At 38.7% G+C, this 27,532-nt stretch overlaps 5 protein-coding genes across 7 annotated transcripts; 2 read left to right on the top strand and 3 right to left on the bottom strand.

Annotated features, from left to right (window-relative positions):
- Window positions 1–381: 381 nt before the first annotated feature.
- LOC105274861 (zinc finger protein 665) lies at window positions 382–6,509 on the bottom strand. 2 transcript variants are annotated; one of them, XM_011331325.3, is made up of 14 exons: window positions 6,339–6,509; window positions 5,597–5,861; window positions 5,386–5,501; window positions 5,182–5,297; window positions 4,858–4,997; window positions 4,603–4,771; window positions 4,131–4,518; window positions 3,702–4,039; window positions 3,013–3,359; window positions 2,864–2,937; window positions 2,566–2,785; window positions 2,264–2,436; window positions 1,366–1,644; window positions 382–1,174 (listed from the first exon to the last, which is right to left on the bottom strand). In XM_011331325.3, the coding sequence occupies exons 1-14, from the start codon at window positions 6,474–6,476 to the stop codon at window positions 989–991; spliced, it is 2,949 nt and encodes a 982-aa protein (XP_011329627.2). In that variant the 5' UTR covers window positions 6,477–6,509; the 3' UTR covers window positions 382–988. The 2 variants fall into 2 exon arrangements, with proteins under 2 accessions (XP_011329627.2, XP_019885783.2); XM_020030224.2 differs by lacking the exon at window positions 6,339–6,509 and adding an exon at window positions 6,005–6,316.
- A 435-nt stretch (window positions 6,510–6,944) lies between these two features.
- LOC105274860 (protein unc-45 homolog B) lies at window positions 6,945–11,349 on the top strand. The gene is made up of 5 exons (XM_011331324.3): window positions 6,945–7,459; window positions 7,747–8,185; window positions 8,317–8,646; window positions 8,723–9,163; window positions 9,265–11,349. Exons 2-5 carry the CDS (start codon window positions 7,766–7,768, stop codon window positions 10,876–10,878), a joined length of 2,805 nt encoding a protein of 934 aa, XP_011329626.1. The 5' UTR covers window positions 6,945–7,459; window positions 7,747–7,765; the 3' UTR covers window positions 10,879–11,349.
- Window positions 11,350–11,457: 108 nt separating this feature from the next.
- Window positions 11,458–14,376, bottom strand: LOC105274862 (cell division cycle 7-related protein kinase). 2 transcript variants are annotated; one of them, XM_011331326.3, is made up of 9 exons: window positions 13,944–14,376; window positions 13,376–13,589; window positions 13,180–13,273; window positions 12,958–13,100; window positions 12,752–12,872; window positions 12,488–12,671; window positions 12,265–12,414; window positions 11,998–12,116; window positions 11,780–11,899 (listed from the first exon to the last, which is right to left on the bottom strand). In XM_011331326.3, the coding sequence occupies exons 1-9, from the start codon at window positions 14,056–14,058 to the stop codon at window positions 11,780–11,782; spliced, it is 1,260 nt and encodes a 419-aa protein (XP_011329628.1). In that variant the 5' UTR covers window positions 14,059–14,376. The 2 variants fall into 2 exon arrangements, with proteins under 2 accessions (XP_011329629.1, XP_011329628.1); XM_011331327.3 differs by lacking the exon at window positions 11,998–12,116 and having other exon boundaries at window positions 11,458–11,899; window positions 13,944–14,206.
- A 1,383-nt stretch (window positions 14,377–15,759) lies between these two features.
- Window positions 15,760–17,794, bottom strand: LOC105274863 (ATP synthase subunit gamma, mitochondrial). Its single transcript, XM_011331328.3, has 3 exons — window positions 17,659–17,794; window positions 16,487–17,037; window positions 15,760–16,399 (listed from the first exon to the last, which is right to left on the bottom strand). Exons 2-3 carry the CDS (start codon window positions 17,014–17,016, stop codon window positions 16,033–16,035), a joined length of 897 nt encoding a protein of 298 aa, XP_011329630.1. The 5' UTR covers window positions 17,017–17,037; window positions 17,659–17,794; the 3' UTR covers window positions 15,760–16,032.
- Window positions 17,795–20,400: 2,606 nt separating this feature from the next.
- LOC105275762 (piwi-like protein Siwi) lies at window positions 20,401–27,363 on the top strand. Its single transcript, XM_026971712.1, has 11 exons — window positions 20,401–20,535; window positions 21,837–21,999; window positions 22,895–22,991; window positions 23,189–23,311; window positions 23,450–23,658; window positions 23,766–23,951; window positions 24,071–24,241; window positions 24,441–24,720; window positions 24,812–25,167; window positions 25,260–25,668; window positions 25,760–27,363. Exons 2-11 carry the CDS (start codon window positions 21,847–21,849, stop codon window positions 26,401–26,403), a joined length of 2,628 nt encoding a protein of 875 aa, XP_026827513.1. The 5' UTR covers window positions 20,401–20,535; window positions 21,837–21,846; the 3' UTR covers window positions 26,404–27,363.
- The last annotated feature ends 169 nt before the right edge of the window (window positions 27,364–27,532 follow it).

The following is a 27,532-nucleotide window of genomic DNA, read 5'->3' as shown; positions in this document are numbered from 1 at the left end:
AAGATTATTGTAAGGACTATTTATTTCCATTTGCTAAATTTGCTATTCTAAAAAAGGCGTGTTTTTGACATAAAGGAGTGCATAAAACTTTGGGAGTATTGGCATGAAGTTGTTCGATCTAGGGGATTTACGCGGCCGTGCACGTCCTTTCTAGGTATATTCATGCATCGTGACTGTTGATTATTTTTCAAATTTCATATTTTTAATTTATAGATCACTTTCATAGATCTTTTTTAATATACAATATTCCTTAAGATAAGGACTTGAAAAGTACGAAAAGAAGTTTAGAAGGAGCTAAGATTTGTTAGATATAAAGTTTAATTATACATTGTTAAAAAGAACATTGCTAATATTGTACTTGCTAATGTTAAAACATGGTACTCAATGTTGATCTTTTTCTTTATTATATTTAGTGTATAGTAACATGTAAAATGCATCTCGTTGTAACTTATAAATGTAACTAGGTGTTAAATACTCCCGCGTACGCCTTCACGTATCTAAAAACATACTAAAGTGTATGTATGTACAATCGTTTCGTACTCCGAAGTAGATGGGGAAGTTACAAGCGACTTATAGTGATCTAAAAAGCTTCGATGGAGTTAGCAATGTCATTTCGAAGAAGTATCCACACAATCTTCTTAAAAATCTAATTAAAAACCCAGCGAAATGTTTGAAGTATTTTACACCTTACTGATCTTACATGCACTAAAGATTTGACATCGAAAATACTTATAAAAAAAGAGCACATTTATCCATCTGTATCTATATATAGGGTGCCCAGTAATAACTTAGCTAACGCTCGTATGGAGGTACAGTGCATCGAGTTGAAGCGAAAAATCTTATACCGTAATTAAGATATCCAGATCAGAGCGTCTCGCTTCAGATTTCGCCTGCGCAATATAGGCGGAATGCTCTAGGTTATTACCAGACATCCTGTACAGAGGAATAGATACACACAGATATTCAGATTATCACATATAAATCTTGTTTATACTATAGTCAGGTACTCTGGGGTGAGCTGCATCGGATCGACTGGATACGATGTCAAGACGCGGACCTTCTGTCCATCCTGAGTCATAAATTCGATCGCCTGCTCACCGTCCGTAATTCCAGATTGCTCGACTCCCTCCAGCTGATTAATCGTCGCGACTGCCGTAGCGTCGGTGTCTTCGTCCTGAAAAGTATTATCAGTCACCGTAATTTTAATTAATATTGTGGGAAAAAGATGCGAGTCACACCTACAAAATTAATAGTAATGGAAAGATGTACGAATCCGGGAAAACTCGTGATCAAAATATTGTTCAAAGATTATAGTTATAGATTCAAGCGATTAAAGAAATCTTTTTCTTTAAGAGAGCAGATTACCTCGAGTGCCTGGACGATTGCTTCTGCATCGGTCTGAGACACGGACAACGGCTCGACGTTCTTCTGGGACGCGTCTGGGCGCGTCATGATTCCGTTTTCCGCGGCGACGGGGACTTCCTGGTCAACGTGGATATTTAGGGCCTGAAGTTGTTGAGCAAACATCCCAGGATGAACTTTGATAATCTGACCGTCGAGCTGGCTAATGAAATGTCCCTGAGAGAGAAGCTGTCGAGCCTCTTGGATAGATATCGGAATCGGATTTCCATCTTCATCAGTGATCTAAAAGTAACAACAAGGGAAAAACAAAAAGAAAATTATATCGAGTGCGAATAATATTACAGATACAATTAATTTCAATTAAGTAATTGTAATATTAAGTAATATTACAATTACTTAATTGTAATATTAAGGGGGGGCTGATTCTTCCCAATCAAGTTTTACTCAACTGACTTTTAAACCAACAAATAATATGTCAACTAAAATAACAAGCTATTAGGTTCATACCCTGAAAACAGAAATTGCCCTTCTCTTATTAATTATGAATTAATCAAATAAAATCTACCCCTTCTTTCCCTCACTCAAAGCAATGAGGAAAGATGAAGTGCCTGAAAAAGGGTAATTCTGATAGAATTAATAATGTAATTAGATAATAAAATACCTTCATTATTTATTCCTCCTAATGAACTCTATTATTTACTTATCTGTGTCTATTAGAATTAAACTAATTCAGAAAATTTCAAAAATTTACATGCATCATACATTAAAACACACCTATTTCTTGCCTCCTCCTACTTTATATAAAAAACTTCTGAAAAACTTCTAATTTTTCCAATTTATACGTATGTGTACAACCTCAATCAATCATATATATATAGCAAATTATATTCGCTTTTCTTACCTGTAACTGTAAGTCCGAGTCCGATAATTCTATTCCCGACTGTTCCTCACTATTGCTGACTGGATTATTTACAATTTTATCAGCAATCATTTCGTCGTTCTCGACATCCAAACGCGGCAGAGAATTCGCATCTTGCGTCATCTCGTCTTTGTTTTTCATCATGCTGGCGTCAACTAAATTTCGATAAATTATTATATTAATCGACTAATCAACTAATGACATATTAATAATATGCGCAACTGATTAATTTAATTGTACAAATGTACATAAATAGTGTGCAGAGACAGTTATAGATCGCATACCAAAATGTAAAGTTCGCGATTGATTCGGATCATCAGGATCTTGATAGGATACGTAGATGATCTGTTGGATACCATCAGCGGACGTTTCATTGGTGGCAATCATTGGATCTCTGAGCGTCTGGTCTTCAGTTTCCTGCGAATTGGGTAGGATCTGCCAGACCTGGCCGATCGGGGACCCTTCTGACCCGTCCACAGTTAGCATCTTATCTTCCCTGTGAACCTGCAGAAATCATCAATGATCATTAACAACTTCTGGCGACCGAGACGAATCTAAAGGTGCATAATCGCGCTACGGTACCTTCTTGTGCTTCGTTAGATTAGAGCAGTCGGCGAAAGTCTTTCCGCACAAGTCGCAAGAGTAGGGCTTCTCACCTAGAAGAAACAGAACGCGTGCAGCTCTTTATGGTTCTCTCGCATTTGAAGGATGATCAATTTATCTTCGATTACCAGTATGCAAACGAAGATGTTTCTTCAGCGCCCACTGTTCGGTAAATCCGCGACTGCAGTGAACGCACTGGAATGGACGTTCCCCTTTGTGCCGACGTACGTGGCACTTCCACGTATCTTTGTGCAAGAAGGACTTTGCGCAAAACTCGCATTTCCACGGCCGTTCGCCCGTGTGCCGTTTTACGTGCAGCTTGAATTGCGAGGACGTGGTAAACTTCCGCCCGCAAAAGTCACAAGAGTACGGTTTCTCGCCGGTGTGAATGCGCATGTGTTCCTGCAGATTACCGTTCTGCGAGAAACTCTTCTGACAAACCTTGCAGGTATATGGCTTGTGACCACTGTGCCATCTGAAAAACATTTCGAAGATATCAAATATTGATTTCACGAATTTAACTTCATCTATGAAGTTTCTATTCTAATTATTAGATGCGCAAATTAATTCTGTGCATTTTTCTTTTTTTTTAAGAAATTGAGCTTTTATTTTTTATTTTTTCGAGAGGAAATTCGTCAGCTGGCCGATAGATGCAGGAAAATATTAGAAAATGATGGCGAATAGCTCGAAGATTGATGTTTATTATTTTTTTTGTAAATAAAAGCTCAATTTAAAAAAAAAACACCGAATTAATTTGCACACCTAATGCAAAAATAAAAATGTCAATCTTCGAAATCGTAGAAACACTCATAATTACCTGTAATGTAACGTGAGACTAGTTTTGTGCGCAAACTGCTGCTTACAAATCTCACAGAAATACTTTTTCTCGCCGGTGTGAGTCGACTGGTGATTAATCAAGTTCGCTTTTGTCTTGAAACTAGCGTTGCAGGCCGTGCAGACGTGCGGCCGATCGTCCGAGTGCACCAGCTGATGTCGCTGCAGCAGTTGTTTGTGCTTGAAACTCTTATCGCACTTGTTGCAAACAAAACGACGACCATTGTTGTGTTCAGCCTCTTTGTGATACACGACGGAACTGGGATGATTTAGAACCTTGCCGCAGACATCGCAAGGGTATTCCTTGTCCGGCTTGATTTTCTGCAATATTAATTATAAAAATTCGCCAAGAATATTACGTGCAAAAATTGTTTACAATGTATTATTTCATTGTAAGTCCTGAAATACGCACTCCGTGTGACGCCATGTGCATCTTCAAATTCGACTGCTGCAAGAACGTTTTGTTGCAGACGTTGCAAGTGAATTTCTGCTGCTCGTGCATCATCCTCGCGTGCAGTTCATATTCCTGCTTCGAGTCGAACTGCTTGTCGCACTTTTCACACTTGTGAATCGCATCGCTCGAGCTTTCCGCTACCTCCGACGTCGCCGCGAATATATTCTCCTCCGCGTTCTGCGTCTCTGTTTTCTCGAGCGACAAGTTCGCGTCGGTGTCAGCGCTTTCCTCGACTTCAGGACTCGAGCTGTGCCGAGCTGTTTTCTGATGCAATTCCAGGTTCTCCTTACTGTCAAAGATATCCCTGCATTGTGCGCACTCGTATTTGACGCCTTTGTGAAAATTCCTGAAATATTATATTATTGCACAGAAATATATAATAATATATATTACAAATCCTGAAGCTCCCGTGCGCGAGAAATGATATTACTTGTGTATTATGTATCTGTTGCGTTGGAGGAAACCCCTGCCGCACACTCCGCACGTGAATTTGTTCTTTCGACGGCGAAGCTTCGATTTTGTCCGTGCTCGTCCGCGATTCACGGTCACCACCTCGCCCAAGTCCTTGCCCTCTTCTGTTTCCAGGCGACCAATGACTTCTGCAAAATACACGTAAGACATAATACGCGCGTACTATAATTTCCTTTTAAAAATCCTTAACATTTTTTTAAACCGATACGGATACCTTTCTGACCGTCCTGCACGGCAGAGTTTAGCGGCTCTTCCAAATCATCGAACAATTCAGGGTCATCGTCTTCCTCATCGAGCACACCTTCCTCTTTGAATATCCTTTCCAATTCCTTTCCTTGCACTGCTTCCATAAATCTGTGTGCATTCGTCAATTAACAACAGCAATCGTAAAAACAAATGAGAGCTTTCATAACATCTTTGCATAAAGCAGTTTTTCAGTTTGGCACATTCAGATTACCACCGTTGGTTTTTATTGTTATAAAGGTATTGAAATATATTGAAAGGTACGAAATATCTCTTTATATTCTTGAATACATGCCTTTTGGGAACTTTGCGCTTTCTTCTGCGCCTACCATCGCCGTCCACTTCGTCAATCTCTTCTTCCTGTTTATCCTCCTCGTCTTGACTCGGAGCTTCCAGATTTTCCTGTATTGCCTTTTATGAAAAACACAAGAAAATTATATAACTATACAAAATAATCAAGAACAAGGTTTGCTAGAATTTATTAAGGTTTATCACAAACCTCAGCCTCTGTGTGCACTTTTGGCGGACGTCCGCGTTTCCTCCTTGGCTTCGTCAAACCCTCCATTTGCAGACTCATCTCATGCTCAGCTGTGTACACAGATCCATCTGGCATTACTGAAACAAAAATTTTACACGTAATTACACAACAAATGAAATTACATGAAACATATAATTTCTCTGAGAAGAAGATAACGTATAGATGACACTACTTTTAATAATAATTTGTTGCTCATATTGTTGATCCTCATCATACTGAACTGCACCATCCATCTCTATCTCTTCTGCTCTGAGCTCCGTACTCTCTTTCTTATTACGCAAGCGTTCTGCCTTGCGCTGTTGTTCGACTTGGCATTTCCAGAGTTCACGTATCTTACGCTGGCCAGCCACCAACAGCTCAAAGAATTGCGCTGTTGCCTCCAACTGAATATTACAGCCTGGACAAATAGTCTGTGGTAACTTGCCGTCATCTCGAATCTTCAAATTAAAGATATATTGTATAGAACATGAATTATTGTAAAAAATACAAGCTAAAAAGATAATTTACATTTTGCATTTATATTTTGTATTTTAAAAATAGCTTATTAGCATCATTAAATTATTGCATATAATTTTCATACATAGGATAATGATAAGGGAAGTGTTGCTTTACTAAAGAAATTGCTCTTCTTCAAATTTAGAAGCAACAGAAATTGCTTGTGCTCGCACTTGTTGAACACAATTATTTATATAAAATATATAGATACACAAGAATTGGGTACTTCATTTGGTCAAAGGAGGAAAGAACAAATGTTCTGAGGAAAACAATGAATAAATAAAAAAAAAGCGATATGATACAAAATGATGAACATTTGATCAGTGCAGTAGCTGCTTAGATTGAACCAAAGTCAGCAGTAGGAAATCAAGTTGTAGTCTGTTTGACACCGGCAGTGTTTGAAACGAGGGGGGCTTTACCTTCAGCGGCAGGTAACGATTCACGAGCGAACACAAATCTGACTCGCCGGTCTCGTTAACGAACAAATGCTCGTTGCCATTATCTGCCGCGCACAAACGGCAGATCGTCGAGTCGTACAGGTGTACCGCGTCTACCATCTTCGCGATGTACCGACAGGTCGTTCTATTCTGAGGGCATGTATGCAGATAAGTGGAGAGTAAAAAGACAGTCTATGCGTAACAACAATGTGACGCAGGTCGCATACTGTTATTATTCAGTGTACAAAACGTCGCATAAATAACCTCTCATATCTCAACACTCGGAAAGAATGCGCCGCAATGTACCGCAATACATCGCACGAAGGTGCAGTACTTTCGTTCCTGCTTAGTGCTGCCACCTACGAGCATTGTCTAGTGACATAAATTACGACAGTTTCTAGTAACACAAATTTTCCCTTTCAGAGAGATTATTGCGGATAGAACTTTAGTCTGTAGTCCAGTTAGCACTGCAAACTTTACGAAACGCTTTTTATTTGAAAGAAGGTAAAAGATAGAAAGAATTTTGTTAGAATATCATAAATATTGCGACGCAGAATACACTAAATAATTAACATCAAATATTAATTTATTTTATGTCTTAAATAAATCATATTTTTAATAAGGATCTCTGTTGCTATCTACAAATAGCAAAAATGATTGAACCATTCCTGTCTCAAAGCGAAACGATGTATCGTGCAGATCATATAAAAATTAAACAAACCATGTTTGTTATTACAGTTCATCGCTGCTCTGGATTAAACCTAAATTGTACTTGAATTTTCGTTCTAAAAATAATGTCAGTATAATAAACCGAGAATATTTCTCATTGAATCTATCTTTAACTTAATACTCCCACTTATGTCGAAGATGCTTGCCGAAAATAGACCACGAATATCGCGGCGTCTGGATAGTTCCACATCGTTCGTAATATAATACTAATTCTAGTTTTCCTTTAGACATGAGTGCGAGCTGAATCGCAAGCTCGATATCTCTTCCAAATTACATTGATTGAGTGATAAAAATTGAAAAAATCATTGATAACTTGAAGACGTGTTCCTTCTGAAACCTTTCAAGAATCAATCTATTATCTGATACAGTTGAAGGTAAAGTGTGCCAAATAAGGATTTGTTTTTGTATGCGTATCTATTTGTTGGTATCCTTCACAAGATATAAGAAGTTTAACAAAATATAAACATGAAGCAAAATTTATTGTAATTTATGTAGGAAAATGTTAATGTTATCTTAAGAATTTAGTGTATCATCATCATTACTTAATTATATTTCTATCTATAAATATCCGCAATTAAACATTAACTTTCTGTGATGACAATACTGTGCACAAAGAATTCATTATTTTGAGAAGATGTACATCACGTAATTTATGTTACAGAATTATTCCACCTAACAAGATGACGAAGTCAGATATAACAGCGCAAGAGTGGAAAGAGAAGGGTAATGAAGAATTCAACAAAAGCAGCTGGTCGGAGGCTGTAAATTGTTACACAAATGCACTGAAACTAGTAAAAGAAGATAATGCTGAGAAAGCAATCTACTATAAAAATCGAGCTGCTGCTTATTTAAAGTTATGCGACTATGAGAAAGTGATCAAGGACTGTGACAATGCATTAAAAATATGTCCCAACGATCCTAAGGCATTGTTTCGCCGATGCCAGGCGCTAGAGGCATTAGAAAGATTCGAGGAGGCATATCGGGATGCGAGAAATATTATTTTATCTGACCCTAATAACAAAGCTATTCAACCCATGGCAGCACGCTTACATGAAGTTGTACAAGAACGGCATAAAGAAAATTCACTCGTTAGTGCCAAAGTAGGTATATGTATCTGATTATTAAAGATTTTAACATTTAATGCAAAACTCCATAAATATCAGACCATGCAATCCAATTTAATAATTCTGTCCAATTATTCAAAAATTATACAATAATTTTGATATGTTAGGTATCACAAATGCTGGATCTGGTCTGCAACGTGAGCACGGACAAGGAGAAGCGTGAAACCGCTATGAGCAATCTCCTCGTGTTGGCACGTGAAAGGGCAGGTGCGGAGGAGATCTTCAAAGAGGGCGGAATAGCCAAGATAGTGAAACTTGTGAAAATCGAGCGGAACGACGAGGTGATCTGCAGTGCGATCCGTATTATAGATGAATTGTGCAAAAAGAATGTTAGTCGTACCGAGTCCATTATAAAAGACATCGGTTTACCTTGGTACCTGGAAATGATAAACAGTAAGCTTCCAGAGAGAGTCAACGCGGCTCAGCATTGTTTACAAGTAAGTGTGCGACACGAATGCACAATAATTATCGACGAATAATCGCGAGAAGATTTATTTTACGTTTCAATTTTAGACCATACTGAACATCTATAGCGGAATGGATAACAAGCCGGATTCGAAACCCGATAAGGCCTTGTGCGAGGCGCACAAGAAGCAGATAGACACGATCCTGTCCTGTCTGTTGTACAGCATAACGAACAGAACGCTGACGGGTCTCGCGAGAGATGCGCTAATAGAGCTCATTATGCGTAACATTCATTACACATTGTTAAACTGGGCCGAGCAATTGGTCGAGCTCCGCGGTCTGCAGAGGTTGATGGACGTGGCCAGTGAAATGGAGGAATACAAGTATGAATCCTCGATGGAGGTGACATCCTCTACACGGACGATAACCAGCGTGTGCTTGGCTAGAATATACGAGAACATGTACTACGACGCTGCTAAGGAGAAGTTCAGTAATGCCATCGATGAATTTATTAAGGATAAATTGCTCACGCCTGACATAGAGTCCAAGGTATGCGATTGTAACTTGTTTTTTCTCTGATCACCTCCCTCGATTTCATGGAGAAAAAATCAATCGCTCTATAAAAATTACCGATGGATGATGTTTTACAGGTGCGTGTAGTAGTTGCGATAACGACGTTGCTGATGGGCCCGCTGGACGTTGGCAACGCGGTAGTGGCCAAAGAAGGAATTCTGGAGATGATTCTCGTTATGGCGGGAACGGATGACGTACTGCAGCAGAAAGTCGCTTGCGAATGTATCGTTGCCGCCGCATCGAAGAAGGATAAAGCCACCGCGATTATAAGCCAGGGTGCGAGTATATTAAAGAAGCTGTATCAATCCAAGGATGACTCGATTCGAGTCCGGGCATTAGTAGGATTGTGCAAGTTGGGCAGTTCCGGAGGCACAGACGCGACCATCAAACCGTTTGCCGACGGGGCGACGAAAAAATTGGCCGAGGCTTGCAGGCGATTCTTGATTAATCCCAAAAAAGACAAAGACATGAGAAAGTGGGCGGTGGAGGGTTTGTCGTACCTCACTTTCGACGCTGAAGTCAAGGAGAAATTGATTGAGGATCAGCAAGCGATTCAGGCGATGATCGAGCTTGCCAAGACTGGTGATCAGTCGGTTGTCTACGGTGTGGTCACGACATTGGTGAACTTGTGCAACGCTTACGACAAGCAAGAACTCATACCCGAGATGGTAGAATTGGCGAAGTTCGCGAAACAGCATATTCCCGAGGAGCACGAGCTGGACGACGCCGACTTCGTGAATAAAAGACTGTGCGCGTTGGTGAACGCCGGGATAACCAGCGCTCTGGTCAGCCTCGCCAAGACGGAGAGCCAGAACAGCAAAGAACTGATAGCGCGCGTGTTTAACGCGATATGCAGCCAGCAGAGTGCGAGAGGCATGATCGTTCAACAGGGTGGCGCGAAGGCACTGTTGCCGCTGGCGCTGGACGGCACGGACAAGGGCAAGAAGCAGGCCTCACAAGCCTTGGCACGGTTGGGCATCACGATGAACCCGGAGGTCGCCTTTCCCGGTCAGAGGATCATGGAGGTCGTGCGACCGTTCATAAATCTGCTGAATCCGGAGTGCAGCGCCCTCGAAAATTTCGAGAGCCTGATGGCGTTGTGCAATCTAGCCGGCGTCAACGATAGCGTGAGGAAACGGATATTGAAGGAGGGAGGATTCCAGAAGATCGACGCCTACATGTACGAGGAGCACGACATGCTGAGACGCGCGGCTACGCAAGTCATAAACAACCTGGTGATGTGCGAGGAAGCGATGCAATATTTCGAGCAGGAAAACGACAGAGTCAAGTATCTCGTGATACTTTGCGAGGAGGAGGATCAAGACACCGGCATGGCGGCGGCAGGAGCTCTAGCGATGCTGACTACCAGCGAGAAGGTTTGCGAGAAAATTTTCGATTCGAAAGACTGGCTGGAATCTCTGCGCTTCTTGCTCGCCAATCCGAATAACGATATGCAACACAGAGGCGTCGTAATCGTGTTGAACATGATGAGAAGCACGAAGGACGTCGCCGCGAAGCTGATCGAAACTGATATAATGGAGATACTGATGGCATTAAGTAAAAACGACGACGTGGAAAACAAGGTCAAGGGACTGGCGTCCACCGCTTTGGAAGCTGCTACCAAGTGGAAATTGATTAAGAAGAATGTTGACGAAGAGGAAGTGCCACAAAGCAGTAGTAATGTAGAATAATGTCGATTGAAGGAATTATTATTCTATACATGAGGACATTTAAATCCGAACGTAGATGTTACTGTTTGGTGAATCAAGATGCTACTAAATGCTGTGTGTTTCTAATCAAGTGCCTTAAATGATAACATGAATACCACGATTATGCAGTTCTTATATAGCTATACTTATAACTGCTATATAAATCATATAGTGATAATTATATATGAGAGAATAATATTTATATAAAATACTGAAAGCTATTTCGTTGAAGTACTTATAGATACGCAAGACGTATTGTTATTAAAAAAAAACCGTTATCAAATTTATTCGTTTATTCTAACGATATGTATTAATTATACGTATACAAATTAATTTTATTAATACAAATTATTGTATATAGTTATATATTATATGTATTTAAAGCCATCAGTTTAACAGTCATTGTACTTACGGATATCTTATAAAATTAAGTATTAAAAACTTAAAAAGATATATTAAGTACATAACAAATTTATTTGTATAAATCTCATACAATATATAAAATAATTCAAAAGAAAAATGACAATATTGAGAGAGGGAGAGAGAGAGAAAGAAAAGATCTTCATTTTTCATAACTTTAATTTCAATATACAATATGTAGCTTCAAATTATATTATTCTATTATTGCCTTTTTTACATCTAATTTGTATGAAAATTTATTTCCAACAGTTTACTTAAATAGCTCGAAAATTGTTTAACAAAAAGCAAATTTAACAAATGTATGTAATAAACCAAAAAAAATCATAATCTTAAGAAAATAATTATAATTCTTCTTTTTATATATAAATCCTTTTAACATTCTCAGCGAACTCTCTTTAAGACTTAGACATTTCCTTCTTTAGCAAAAGTTCAGCTTTATCTTCCTCTATCATTAATACCTCTATCAACTTAGAAATGGATGAGACAGTGCTTGTTCTGCGGTAATACGCGTTTTGTAATCCAAATCTAAAAGTTTTGTTAACAGATGATATGCTTCCTTGGGATATTCGATATTTGACGAAACCTTAACACACATAAATCAAACATATCTGATTAAGCTTCACTTTCTTCTACAATATTGTTTCGTTAAAAAAATATTTAAAATAAAAGTGAACTCTATACCTTCTTATATGTATTATGTTCGCTATCATACGTCATGCTCCTATTTCTTTTTTGCAATTTCAGGCACAGAGACATGAGGTCAATGCCTGGTAAATTTTCACTAAAGATAACTTTTTTACCTGAGACAAAAAGAAACACGAAAAAACCAAATAGAAAGCAAAATACATGAAATTAATTGAAAATAATAGAATTAAACGCACTAGAACAACTTATACAAGCATAAAATAAAATTAAATCGATTAATATAATAACGGAATTTTAAACTACCTAATTTTTGTGCACACTGTTGCACTTGATAGGACCCAAATATCGATGTTATCTCCGCTAAAGCTGTACAGTCGTCCGGCGAGCGGAAAAACGGTTGTGTACCGCTGAGTATGCACAGCATCATCACACCGCTGGCCCAAATATCGATTGCTGAAAGTTTACGTTTATTCTTTAAAATATAACTTCTTTATACATATTTAAAAAAATCATCCGTTCTTAATACCAGAAGTCTGCGAGGGATGTTTCAGTAAGACTTCCGGGGCGCGAAACCCAGGTGTACCCGCACGTGGTGCCGCTTGCTGTGGTCTTGTTAAGCACAATGTGCATACTTTAGCTTTTCCGAAACAGTAACACTTGTTACTTACGTGCCTCCTCGAAGCAGAATCAGGCTGGAGATTTAAGTTATTCTAGGGAAAGAGAATGCATCGTAACAGAAAATAAAACATACTGGAGTACTTTAACGCTCGGTTGAGCAGTGTTATTTTACCTCGTCAGATTTCTTTTGCCTTATAGTTGGTACTTCAACACTTTCCATGTTGGTTTCTTTTATAGTTTTTAGATTCTCAGCAGTATATTGCTGTGCGAGACCAAAGTCTACTAATAAATATCTATGAGAAAGACAGAATCGTTACATTATTAAAATTTTATGAATTTGTCAAGATTATAAGAGTAATTTCCCTCACGCAAGTTTACCTTCTATTGGCACGATCGTAGAGAAAATTACTAGGTTTTACATCTCTGTGTATGATATTAAATTTGTGAACTCTTCGCAAAGCACTTAGTAAAGCTCTCATATAACCCTTTGTTTCCTCCACAGTCATGTCCTTACAGTATTCCTAGTCACAATCAACGCTATGAGTATGAATACAATCTCACTAGGACATTTTGTATCTTAGAAAGAAATTGTAGACTTACTGAAAATCTATCGTGCCTCATGTATGGCATTACAAACACTACCGAGCCACGATTTCTTAAGCATAATTCTAAACCAACAATATAATCTTTCCCTCTGAAACAAATTATGTATATTATATTTTAAATGTTAATTAATATAACACGAATCACAGTACGGATTACTATGAAACAATAATTACTGGCTTGATTGCCATACCCTATTTGTTGCAAACATTGCAATTCACGTTCGATTCTTTCAGGATGACAAGTAGGAATCAAGTGTTTCAGTGCGAACTTTTTGTGTCCACTGGAAGATTTTAGAGTAGCCAGGAAAACTGAGCTAAACGCACCCTCCCCGACTTTCCGATGCATGTAAAACAATTCTTTCAGTAGGGGAATTGAATTTTTGAGATTCACACAGCTGTCTTTTACTAAAACAGCACAGTATAACTTCTCATTAATCGTAGGATAAATTCTCATTAAAACTAATTGAAAATTTTGCAGAAATTTCTGTTACTGCAGCAAAACACAAAGTGTTGATACATGCGTATTAATAAGATACGGATAAGATAGTTTGTAAACATTCCTGTTTATAAAATATACATAAATTTATAAAAGCGTAAATCTAGGAAAAACTTTAAAGTTAAGTGCACCTGATATAATATAAAAGTGACGAATAAATGTGAATATTCTTATTTCCACAACATATGGTATAAACTTTACACGGTGTAAATAAGTTTCAGAAAGCAACAATTTCGACGATCTAGAAGTAAAAAGAACAATACCGTCATTGTTGTCTTCAACATTTCGACGTAGGCTGTTGTTCTCCATCCTATCCAACGTTCGGAACGCTCTTCGATCGCTCTGATCATTTAACTTTCTTGTGTCTGCACCTTTCATTATCAGTAATTACTGTACTCTTCATATAACATAACCTTTAAAAATTGGCGCCATATTCGCGCCATTTTTAAGTATTAATAGCTGCCTACCGTAAAGGCAAATCTTCATAAAGTCCCCCCCCCCGTAGGTTAGTCTAGTAAAATTACTAAATACGCAAGTTACGCTCCGTGGGGAAGCACCCTCAGAATCTTCTATTTCTATCCCCGGGATGAAAATCATAAGCCAGCGGCACACGGTGCTTGTTTTCGTGCTGGATTTCTAACTAGCATGGAATTGCAAACTGAGCATCGCGATAGGCAAACGCACGCCCCCTGTAGAGAGGGAATTAAATTTCGACCAATAGAAAGTCATGCATTCATAAATACGTATGAAATGGGTATTGAAACCACGGTCTTATATACAGGTCTGGAAATTTCAGAGGTGGAGATGGATCATTTTGTGTGTCACTTTTTATTTCTTTAGTAGCCACTAGAGGCGTTGCGATCGATGTTCGCAGGCTGACGAGGGACGTCAGAGGCTGGGGGAATATCTGTCTGTCTTTATTCCACTCGCAGTCTTCACAAAACAATATGATAAATTAATAACGCTTTAAATAATTTAAGACTATAAATGAATTAGTGAAATATGTATATGAAATAAAATTGAGTTTTTATTCTCAAAATTAAGTGTGAATAAAAACGAATCCTTCCGTGATGGAAAAAAATGTAATAAAATTTGTTGAAATGTATTTGAAACTCTGTCAATTGACCTCGATTCATTACATTTCATCATAAATTTTTATATTTTATTATAAATTTTCGTATTTTATTATAAATTTTATATCTAATATTCCAAAAGTTTGAAAATTTATGATGAAATGATAATGAACCGGGATCAATTGATAGAGATTTTCAAATACATTTTAGCAAAATTTTATTATATTTTTTCCATCAGGATTTTATGTTTAAATCTGTCCTTTATCTTTTTATTTTATTTTTGCGGGTAATAACTTTTTCCCACTTTTTCCAAGTAACAATGTCTTTCAGCACTCGAAATAAAGAACGTTTCTGCTCGGTTCTACTGCCGGTCTTGCAATTCGGTACCGCACACCATTTCGTCATTTCAATAAAGGTTTCGATAACTTTTGTAGTCAATAACCGTTTTTCAATAAGAGTCATGAACACACGTGGGTTCTTATCTCCGGTTTTTCAGGTTATATTTATCTGCGGACATCGATGACAGCGACGAGTAGTGGTTGTGCTAGAAACTAAATGTGTTTCAAAAAGCGGCCATACTCCCACCACTGAAATTAGAGGTAGTTTCCAGACCTGTAAGACCGTGATTGAAACGGGTATATGCACAGACATAGGTGTTTTTACGTATTATCATTGAGTGATCAATAAACTCTTGCACCTAAATTTCGTTAGATCCAAAAATATAAATATATGAATATGCCAATTGAATAAGAGACTCAGTAACGTAAGCGGAAAATTCAGTAGTTGTTAATTTGTTGAGTCTTCTGAATGCAGCAATGTAACACTTTGCTTCTTGTGTGCATATTTTCGTTATTACACGTTACTATGTGTTTTTATACATTATCTCGTACCTATTAACTGAATTAGTCAATCGAGTATCATTTGCTACTTTTTACCGTTAAATTATGCAACTTATCACGTAATAGCATCCTATGTAAAACTCATTGTATTATGCTAATACGGTGACTGCTTTACTGAATTGTTTTATTGAAGCGTCTAGTTTCGTACTTGGATCAATTTATTGAACAATAATGGAGAAGATAACTTTCTTGGCGTTTATACAGTAACTTCACGTTGTGAGACTGATCAAACGTTATCCAACTGTGAAGTCAACTGTGAATTGCATCTTCTCTTTCCTTTTCTTCCTCCCAGTGCTTTCTTTTCCAATGGAGCAATTTCGCATTCTACTTCTGGCAGCACATAAATTGAGAAACTAATATCCCAAGATATTGCGATATTCTTAATCCAGAGCAGCTGCGCCGGAAATAATCTCAATCAATTCTCTGGTAATCACAGCCTGTCGCGTACGATTGAACGTAAGCGTGAGCTTGTCGATCATCTCGCCAGCATTCTTGCTGGCATTGTCCATAGCTGTCATACGGCTAGATTGTTCGCTGCAGGCACCCTCCTTCATGGAGTAAAACAGTAGCGAAGCGAGCGAGAACTCGAGGTAGCTCTGTATCACCTCATCGTCGAGCGAGTCATATACCGACAGCTTTGGTGCGGTGACCACTGCACTCTTGTCAAACAACGGCAGATCATCAATGGCGTATGAAACCACAGATTTGAACCTGTTGTATACGATACGCCCAGAGCCGAAAGAATAACTGCAAAAGAGCCAATTTCATAATTTGTCATAATTTGTGACATGACGTATGAAATTTCTTGGACAGAAAAACAAATATGAAACGTACCCACTGTCCATTACTTGTATGGCTACTTTGGCTGCATCATTGAATGTCGGTGGTTTACGACCGACTTCTGACGCGACGAATAGTATGTTGTTCGCGAACAATCGTTGGAGGATAGCACGCGATTTCTCGCCAATACATATGATCTTTGTATTTTCGCGCTCCTTCGGATCAGCCAGCAATTGATCACGAATGTTACGGGACACACCAGTGTGCACGGCGCCACACAGACCACGATCGCTAGTCACCGCAATGACAAGCTTCTTCGGCTCTTCCGCTGGTGCTTCGATTTCAGCCTGTTGATAGAACATCTTTGTGCCGACGCCAAGAGGACGAGCCTGCTTCAAGTCACGTTCCGCACGATTGTATTTCGCTGCTGACACCATCTTCATGGATTGGGTGATCTTTTGGATATTTTTCACAGACTTTAGACGTATGGATATGGCCTTGAGAGTGGCCATTCCTCTTTGCGGCTGCCGCTGTTGCTCCTGTACAGCCAGCCGCAGGATCATTGACACACGATTGTTGAACATTGTCGCAAAGATGTCCAATTCCTAAAAACCCACTTTTCTTGTAAAGACATTCTTCATTAACAGCCATTTCAATCTTTTACAGAGTCAATCAGAACATTGTACGTTATATTATTTGCCCGCTTGGAACTTGAGTATTCAAATGTGTGGAGGATATTTACTTTTTACAACATGATTCTGTGACATGCAAAATTGCTGGAAATCTGATTGAATTTTCCTTGTTCTCCACGTTACCAGTCAGAACAGCTCGACTTTTAATATATCTTGTAAAAGTATTTTGTATTGATCAATGGTAACAGTCGTGTTACATGCTTTCAACAAAATTGCATGCAATCGCAAAGGTGTATTCCGCGTAGAAAATGGTACAAAAGTACTTAACAATAGAGAACATTAAAAATTGAACATTTTCAATTTTACTGCAGCGCGTATCATGTGTCCGCTAGGATACTGTAGTGTGTCTTAGCAATTTAAAACGCGGCGTAACGTCAACGTCAACGTCATTTACATAATCGTAGAGGGTCGATTCTGAACATACACGCACGAATCGATCCAATTCTGAATCCGAGAATTCGTGCAGTTGAATCGGTTACGTGACAAATATGAACAATTCGGAATTATTTGGGAAGCAACGTCAAATCCACTCACCGATTAACTTGAAAAGGAAATCCCACGAAATCCTATAAAACCAGCCTGCACAGCCTTCACCGCACACGTAAGTAGTCGAGTACGTAATGCGAGCTCAAGGCGGATTCGCAATTATGGACAGTGATCCGTGCGCCATCTGTAACCATAACATAATAATAACTAAGAATTATTGGGTCATTAAGTATGAAACTTTACAAATGTAAAAGCGCCATCTTTAACATTTGTTATCTCAAATTTGGCGCCAGACGTCAGTATCAGGTTAGGTTAGTGTGATAGATGTATGTTCGCCCTTCAAATGTCATATTTGTTTGTTCAAATATCTTCATTAATTTTATTGGTGGATTCTTTTTTATAGAACTATGGAAAAGTCCAAAATTCGTGTGATTTATGAATATGAGTTCCGCCGTGGAACCACAGGGTCGGAGACAGCTCGTAATATCAACGCTGTATTTGGTGAAGGTTCAACTACTAAAGCAACGGTGGGCAATTGGTTCAAAAACTTCAGAGATGGAGATTTCAGCCTCGCTAATGAACCACGTGGAAGACCAAAGACGAAGGTGGATAATGATCACTTGAGAGCCGTAGTAGAGTCCGATCCATCTCAAAGTACACGTGAATTGGCATCGATATTCAATGTTTCCATACCCACCATATTGGTTCATTTAGCTGCAATTGGTAAGATAAAGAAGTTGGACAAATGGGTCCCGCACGAATTGACCGATGCGCAGCAGGCGCAACGTCTAGAGGCTTCCCTTTCTTTGCTTTCCCGTCACAAAAATGAATCTTTTTTGAATCGAATTGTGACCTGCGATGAAAAGTGGATACTCTACGACAATCGTAAACGCTCACATCAGTGGTTGAACGCTGATGAACCACCGAGACATCACGCGAAACCCAACATTACACAGAAGAAGCTTATGGTGACTGTTTGGTGGTCCAGGTCAGGTGTTATCTACTACAACTTTATGAAACCTGGTACATCGATAACGGCTGAAGTATATTGCAAGCAACTGGACGAAATGATGCAACAACTTGCTATTAAACAACCGAAATTGGTCAATCGGTCAATGCCAATCCTGTTGCATGATAATGCTCGACCGCACACTGCACGACTGACCGTGGCAAAGCTACAGGAGTTGGAATTGGAAACTCTCCGTCATCCACCATATTCACCAGATCTATCACCTACCGACTATCACTTTTTCCGGAATTTGGACAACTTGTTGGTGGGAAAATTCTTCAATTCTCAACAGACAGTCGAAACAGCCTTCCGCGACTTCATCGATTCCCATACTCCTGGCTTCTATAGTAGAGGCATAGACCAACTACCACTAAAATGGCAGAAGTGTGTAGATAACATGGGCGTATACTTCGATTGAAAATAAATCATGTCCATGTGCAAAAAAATGCAAAAGTTTATGTTCTATTTGTAAAGTTTCATACTTAATGATCCAATATCATGAAATTACTATAGAAATAACGCTCGCGTAAACGTAGTGTTTGTGTAAATAACACAAATGTTCTTTGCTGAAAGGCACCCATAGCATAGTGTCACGCATGTTCACGCATGCATGACTTTTCATTGGTCGAAATTCGAAATTCTCCATTTTGTTATTCTTTATCCTATTCCTTATTATGTTCCTTATTCCTCTCAATTGTGTCTGATTGTATCTGGGGGTCGATTGTGCATCATATTACTTGGGTGAAAATTACAGAATTGAGCCAATTTACTAGAATATTTATAATTTCATTGGTCAACATCTAGTAAATTTGCTCACTTCTGTAATTTTCACCCAAGTAATATGATACACAACCGACCTCCTAGTGGTTTATTACGTATCTCTTCACGGAGTGAAAATGCGAAAAGTGAGCAAATTCACTAGGTGTTGACCAATTAAATTATAAATATTCTAGTGAATTTGCTCATTTTTCACATTTTCACTCCGTGAAGAGATACGTAATAGACCCCCTGAGCCCTTACGATAACTAGCTTCCGCTCTCTGGGGGTCTATTACGTATCTCTTCACGGAGTGAAAATGTGAAAAATGAGCAAATTCACTAGAATATTTATAATTTAATTGGTCAACACCTAGTGAATTTGCTCACTTTTCGCATTTTCACTCCGTGAAGAGATACGTAATAGACCCCCTGACCACAACTGGGCTGCGTTCCGATTCCTTACCCAGATGCACCCGCTATATTGGAGTGAGAAAGATACAAGAATGAGATAAAAAGAGAGGGAGAGCACCCTGGCGTGGAATCGGAACGCAGCCCTGTACAAGTAGACAACATTTTCCAAATTTCTTATTGTTTCAGCATCAAAAGCATAATTATCAAATTTTCATTATCTATCAAGTTGTAGCGTTATTTACACTTTTTGCATTTCTTTTATGGCTCTCTTTGTGCCTATATATGCAGTTTGCAGTTCAATTGATGCTCCAAATGTTTCAAAATTCTTTCCTTCTCTGTACTTGAAAAAAAAGAGTGTTGAAGTATTTGAAACTGCGGTCAACTGCTGAACTAGCCATAATCTTCATTTTTCAAGCATTCTTATTGGCCGCTTGAGATACTGCCTATCGGCCGGATCGGGTATATCTCACATTTCCTGGAACGTTTTTTCATCATGAGATTAGGTTACACATCTTGCGTCACGTGTTGCGCAATAAAGCGCTCTATTAGTTGTTGATCATGTGACCGCGTTCACTGAACCAATCAGAGCAAGGACGCTTTATTCGACCTGTTGAAACATGCGCTTGTCGCGTGTAACATCGTACCGGCGCGGAAGTGGTTAACGCGCAATTACTCGTTGAAAAGACTCGGTCAGGATCGCTGACGGTGGAGAGTTCGTATTGTAGGAATTGGAAGATACATTTGCAGGTAAAACAAACATGAAGAGATCAATAATACTTAATTCCGTGGTTTCTTGCTTTTGAATCCAACGCGTATATCGCGTATTTCACGTAACAATGAATCCAAATGAAAAAGCAGCAATCGGCGGAGTAAAGAGAGAAAGAGAATCGTTGCAAGTTCCGACTACGTTAATTTATTTAGAGTTCTTATCGAAATATGACGAACAAATCTAGTGAGATGTGCATGCAGCTTGTGTATTACTTCTGAGAAGAGAACAAACATGTCTGAAAGATAAGAGGTGGAATAGTTTTGTAACGGTTCGGAAAGGAATGTGAACGTTTGCATTGTCCTCGTTCAACTTTTCTATAGTCACAAATATAATCTTGTGCGATACGCTGTCTTTCTGTTTTTTTCTCCTATTTTTAATGAATTTTAACATTATTTCTTCTCTCCATTTCCTATTCTCGTTTCCGTTTGTAACTATCAAGTTTTCTAGTAGGAGTAAAATGTGTAGTCGATATGAGGAGAGTAGGAGACAAAAGAGATCGACGCAGTGTAATACGTGCAAAGGTGTAGGTAAACGGACCCTTCCGACACACATAATGTTTTCTTTTATTTTACAATAATGTAAATATGGTATTAAGGGCCACTTCGACCAAAGTCCAGTTAATTTAATCGTCGATTAACTCACTCTTCGTCTCTTTCTAAGGCAGGTAGTTAGAAAAGGACGAAGAGTGAGTTAAACGGCATTGGTAGAAGCGGGCCTAAAACGTGCATTCCAATGAATATTGCCACAATTCTCTTGGTTGTAACATCGTCTTTTCTAGATTCTTCCTTTTTTATATAAAATTCTTTTCATGTTTGAACCTGTTACAAGTGAGATAAGTATTTTTTTCTCACTTTGCAGGAATAAAAAAACAGACCTATGTATTTAAAATAAAGTTTAGTTAAATTGTTCTAATTAATTCTTGTCAAAAATGTCTCTTTAATAAATGTGCGACACTTTTATTATTGCAATAAACTCATTGCTATAATTGTAGAATTAAAATCAACATAAAATACAGAAAGAAAGAGGGAAAGAGGAAAAGCAAAAATCATGTCGTACAATGTCAACTGTATATTTAGTGTCTGTCCTGGTTTTTAATTTCGATACAACAGAGTACATTTTGTGTGCGTGTGTCATTAGCATATACGTTTAATGATGTTAATGATGTACTGCATATCATTGTGAAACATGTATGAAACATTGAAAGTAATATTCTTGTTTGTAATATTTTCTCTTTTAAAACGCCTGTTCATCATTATTTACTGAAATTTGAATATTTTAGGTAGACAAAAATGGCTGATAGGGGAAGAGGAGGTCGTGGACGTACCTCGCAAAAAGCGAAACACCCACATGTACCACCAGCTCAACATCTTCCACATGCTCAAGCAGCTGCAGGTAGCGAGGCGATTCGTAGACCTGGCGAACCTGCTAGCTTGCCACCTTTGGTGAGTACGCATGTATGATATTACATTGATATTTCAGAAAATTTGAGTACAAAACTGTAAATCTCGAATTAGCTAATTGTATAGAGAAACTTGTGTGATATTTTAATAATTAAGTTATTGAAGTTTATGAGATCTATTGTATATAAACTTTTTGTACTTTAGTATCTTTCTCCTTACAAGATATGAATCCTGCAATACGAATGAATACGATTACAACTGACGAAAGCATATTTATCACTTTGTGATAAATAAATGCTTATTTATCCCTATATATTACATTTTCTAATAATTGTTTTGCAAACGATCAGACATATGCAAATTAAAGTTGCTTTTTGTATCCTCATTTTGTCATATAACGTGTGATTATTGTCGTTTGTAATGATAAAAGGATTGAGAGAGAGTGTTGCACTAATAGAGTATAGAATGGAATAGAATAGAAATAAAAATATTTGTAATTCCGAAAGAGTGAGAGAAAGAGATTTCCATCTTTTCTGGAAATTTAATTTTTTACTTTTTCTATCATGTAGGAGTCTTGCGTTTACACACTAGAGTCACACTTGACAATATTTAATACAATTTCTTTCGTTTTTTGTGTAAAACAAGACATTGTCGAGTATGAGTGGCTGAAAAGGTATGTTGATAGTATGTTAACGGGTGGAACGTGCTATCTGCAATAGTACCTAATACAATAATAAAGAGTAATTCTATATATATTGAAATATATAGTAGTGATATATATAGTAATACTATATAGTTACGGGAAAAATTTACTTGTACATGTTATATTGGATAAGAAAGTAAAGAAAGTAAAGAAAGTAATGAAGGATACAAAAACAACTTAATGCAGCGATTTTTAAATCTATATGTAATGCAATTAAATTACACGATACAATAGGGAACTGGCCGTGGTACACAACGTGTCGGAAGGGGCGATAGTGCGGCGATCGCTCATCTGGGTAGAGGCTTCGAGAGGTTGGGGATACAGTCTGGGGGTATGTTCTATGTGATATATGTACATATGATTTGTTACGATACAAGTTATCTATGTTTGAGAGATGTAGCTTACGTTACGTTTACATTGCATGCATTGCGTGCATATTTCCACAGTAAATTCTGTATACGCACACACGTACATGTTTGAATATTAAACGAGAAATGTGTCACATTCTGTATTTCTGTATTTCGGCAGGCGGAGGAGACGCCGGTGGTGATACGGTTGCCGTGGCGTCTGGCAGAGGATCATGCCGTGGAAAAAGGATTTTACCTTCAGATATCTTCATCACTAAGCCGGCACATATAACGAACAAAAAGGGTAAAGCATTGTACAAATGCAGAGTATTATCACTGACTTTCTTTCGTTCCGTGTGCATCAGATGTGCAGATCTATTATTATCGTTCTCTTTTCGAAAATTACTATTACTCACGTACTATTCTCTCTTGTTTCGTAAAGGTGAAACTGGTAGCAAAATAATACTGAAGGCGAATTACTTCAAACTGGTTAAAACGACGGATTGGTCCATTCAGCAGTATCATGTCGATTTCGCGCCCGAGGAGGACCGCACGAGCGTGCGTAAGGGTTTATTGAAGCTACACAAGAACAAACTCGGTCCGTACATTTTCGATGGTACATTAATGTATACATGTACCAGATTGTCCGAGGTAAGTGACGTACTATCCGTAAATATCCATCCCTTTTTTTCTCTCTCTCTTCTCTCTATTTTGTAGCGCTGTAATATACTCGTATTAACGCGATAAGATATTTTCAGAAAATGGTACTTACCTCGATGCGAAAATCTGATGAAAAGCACATAACGATCACCGTTCGTCGCGTTGGCGAGATACAAGAGGGTGACGTGACCTTTATTCAATTCTTCAACATCATAATGAGAAAGTGTTTCGATTATCTCAAGTTGGAGCAGGTCGGCCGTGACTATTATGATCCTAGGAGCAAAGTAAGTATATCTATTCGCAATATAGTCGCTATTTGTGCAAGTGTTACGTTTAACGCGTTATATCCGAAACAAACCGAGCGTGACGTGACGAATAATCACTCAATTTACATACAATTTAGGTTGTTTTGCCCGAGCATAAGTTGGAGTTGTGGCCAGGGTACATGACGTCTATTCGTCAACACGAGCGCGACATTTTAATGTGCGCCGCGATTACGTACAAAGTTATGCGGCTGGACACGTTGCTGGACATACTGTATATGCACGTACAGGAAGACCGACAGAGACACAGAGTGAGTTACAACTTGTTAGACCTTTGCGCACATTTTCGAGCGGAAACGCTTTTCCACGTTTGCTCTTGAAAGAAAGATTCGAATCGAATCGAATCGAAATTACGCAAAATTCTAGTGAATCAACATTTGAGATTTTTCCGTCAATTGTCAATCAATTGTTTTGCAAGGACTGATGGAAATGTAAAATTTATGTGCGCAGGAGAATTTCACCAACGCCGTAATAGGTACGGTAGTTCTTACTAATTACAACAATAATACTTACCGCATCGAAGATGTGGATTTCCGGACGACGCCTCAGCATACGTTCAGGTTGAAAACTGGCGAAGAAATAACGTACATGCAGTATTACAAAACGAAATACGAAATCAACATTAAGGATCCTAAACAGCCGATGCTCGTAACGAAATCGAAATCGAAGGATCGACAAGCCGCATCGACGGAAACGGTTTACTTGGTGCCCGAGCTCTGTCGCGCAACAGGTGCATACAACGTCATACGACAATTGACGTCTCTCGATTTGATTTTTTCTTTATCATAATATCATCGTCATCGTCATCGTCATTTTCACAGGTCTGACCGACTCGATGAGGGACAATTTCAAACTTATGTCGGCATTGTCCGCGCATACCCGTCTGCAGCCTAATAAACGTGTCGAGAAATTGATGAATTTCCACAGGAGACTCAGCAGTGAACCCAATATAACGAAGGAACTTGCCGAGTGGAACTTGAAGCTAGATAATAACTTGTTCGATGTGCCAGGACGCGTCCTACCTCCCGAGAGTCTGATGTTTGGCGGAAATGTAGTGATCAAGTCATCGGCTACCGCTACTTGGTCGAGAGAAATGCAAAACAAAAGATGTTTCGTTGCGCAAAACTTGCGCGATTGGATCATCATAGCCACGGACAGGGATAAAAGCAGTGTTCAGGTATCGTGTCTCTCTTTTGGTGCGCGCACACAAATTACGCAAATGATGTATCGTGTATCATTGATTTGAAAAAGTTTTTCATTTGATTTCAGCCGTTTATAGACACTCTACGAAGAGTATCAAATGGAATAGGATTCCCCGTGGACCAACCAAACATACAAACTATTCGCGACGATAGACCGGGCACATACAGCGAGACACTGGAGCGTATTCTGAGCAAGAAGATACCGCAGTTGGTATTCTGTGTGGTATCGAACAATCGCAGTGATCGTTACTCGGCGATCAAGAAAAAATGCTGCATAGATCGTCCCGTACCGTCGCAAGTCTGCATGTTTAGGACCCTCACGCACAAGAGTATCATGTCTATCGCTACAAAGATAGCGATACAAATGAATTGTAAATTGGGCGGGGCTCCATGGCACGTGGAAAATCCGTTGGATGGATTGATGGTCGTTGGATTCGACGTTTGCCACGACACAACGGCAAAGGGCAAAGACTTCGGTGAGTGTACCATAACGACGCAAAAGTCTAACAAAATAGCGCGTTCTGCGGCGTTATAATTTCAGTTTAATCGTGAGATTGGTCTTTGCAGGTGCCACAGTAGCGTCTCTCGACAGGAATATGACGAAATACTTTAGTGCTGTGGATTTGCATAAGAACGGTGAGGAGCTGTCGGCCTACATCGCCTCCAACATCTGCAAAGCCGCGAAGCAGTATCAAGCCTTGAACAATTCCCTTCCGTCGCGCATCGTCATCTATCGCGATGGTGTCGGAGAGGGTCAAGTGCCGCAGGTGAAGGAACACGAGCTCGTCAAGATACAGGGGGAACTCGACGCGCTTTACGGCGGTCGGGATCGGTACAAGATGGCGTTTGTAATCGTGACGAAACGATTAAACACACGGCTTTTCCACAACAACGGGAATCCGCCGGCAGGCGCGGTGGTCGACGATTTCATCACAAGTCCGATCAAATACGATTTCTTCCTCGTATCGCAACAGGTACGAGAAGGCACGATAACGCCCACCTCGTACAGTATTATCCATGACACTCTTACTTTGACTCCCGACAGGATGCAACGTTTAACGTATAAATTGACCTACATGTATTTCAATTGCACAAATACCGTTAGGGTACCAGCACCCTGTCACTATGCGCACAAGTTGGCGTTTCTAGTGAGCAGATACCTTCATGACTCACCGAATTCGCAGTTGCAGAACAAGTTGTACTTTTTATAATTTCTCTTACTATTGTTCTACTTATTGTTTTTTTTTTCTGTTTTTTTTATCTCACTTCATTTTTCCAATTTCTTTTTCTTTCTTTCACTTCCTTTTTATCATCTTTATTATATTTTTATTTTGTGTCTATCAATCTCGAACGAGCTACGTTGGACAAATAACTCAAAAATGGAGTTTTCCTTTTTTTAGTTTTAGCAGTAATTGAGATACGAAGATTGGGAATGATAAACTTGCTATACTTGACAATCGATGTTTTAGGCGGCTTATTTTATACAGATTGTCCGATAATGGTGGTATTATCATTATCTCCGTGATATCTCTGTGCGATAATGGATCAGATCGAGTTGATAAGAGACCAACCGCGCTCTCGGACACTCTGTACATGGTTTCACCAGAATCAATGCGATTCTCTCCATTATTTTCTCAAGAGTATTATTTTTACATTACTTCCCGTGCATCCTACAAAACGCAACTTTTGTTTGCTGGAGCACGATTGAAATAGCACTTGAAAATGAAGATCCTATTATAATATTATCCTATTATAATAAAGATTTAGTTACCCACACGTGTGGTATAAGTATAGGCTACATTGATATTATTGATCTCTGCCGCGCAGACTGATTTCACCTCGAAAATGTCCTGTATTCTGAAACTATAGTACCATGTGCAATATTATGTAATCTCCAAAGCGTTACACATAGTTTTCAGAAGTAATTCAAGTAATCCAAGTTTATTTTTTTATACGCCTCTACAAACGAACAACAAAATGATCGGTTCGATAATTTCTCAATAACTTGATTTTATTTTTTTAATGATTTATTCTTTCTTTAATCTTAAGAATGCGACAATTATGTAGCGTTTATCAAAAATGGAATCGATCTCTTTACCAGTTACCAATTAGTTTATAAGAATGTAAGAGATCTGACATATATCTCAAAATAAATCATACATTTTGACATACTTTGTATCTGTGATTGATGTTAGTAAATCTAACAGTTTTCCTATATACGAGTATAACAAACTCCACTTTTTTTATCCTATAAGAAACAGCGCAACGCTAAACGCTCTTTTATGACTCTGCCAGTAATACATGCTCTGGTCAAAGCTTCCCTTTGTATAAAATATAAAT

The sequence above is a fragment of the Ooceraea biroi genome, chromosome 8 (assembly GCF_003672135.1).
Source record: "Ooceraea biroi isolate clonal line C1 chromosome 8, Obir_v5.4, whole genome shotgun sequence".
Classification (NCBI taxonomy): Eukaryota; Metazoa; Arthropoda; class Insecta; order Hymenoptera; family Formicidae; genus Ooceraea; species Ooceraea biroi.
This window is presented reverse-complemented; position numbering and strand designations above follow the sequence as displayed.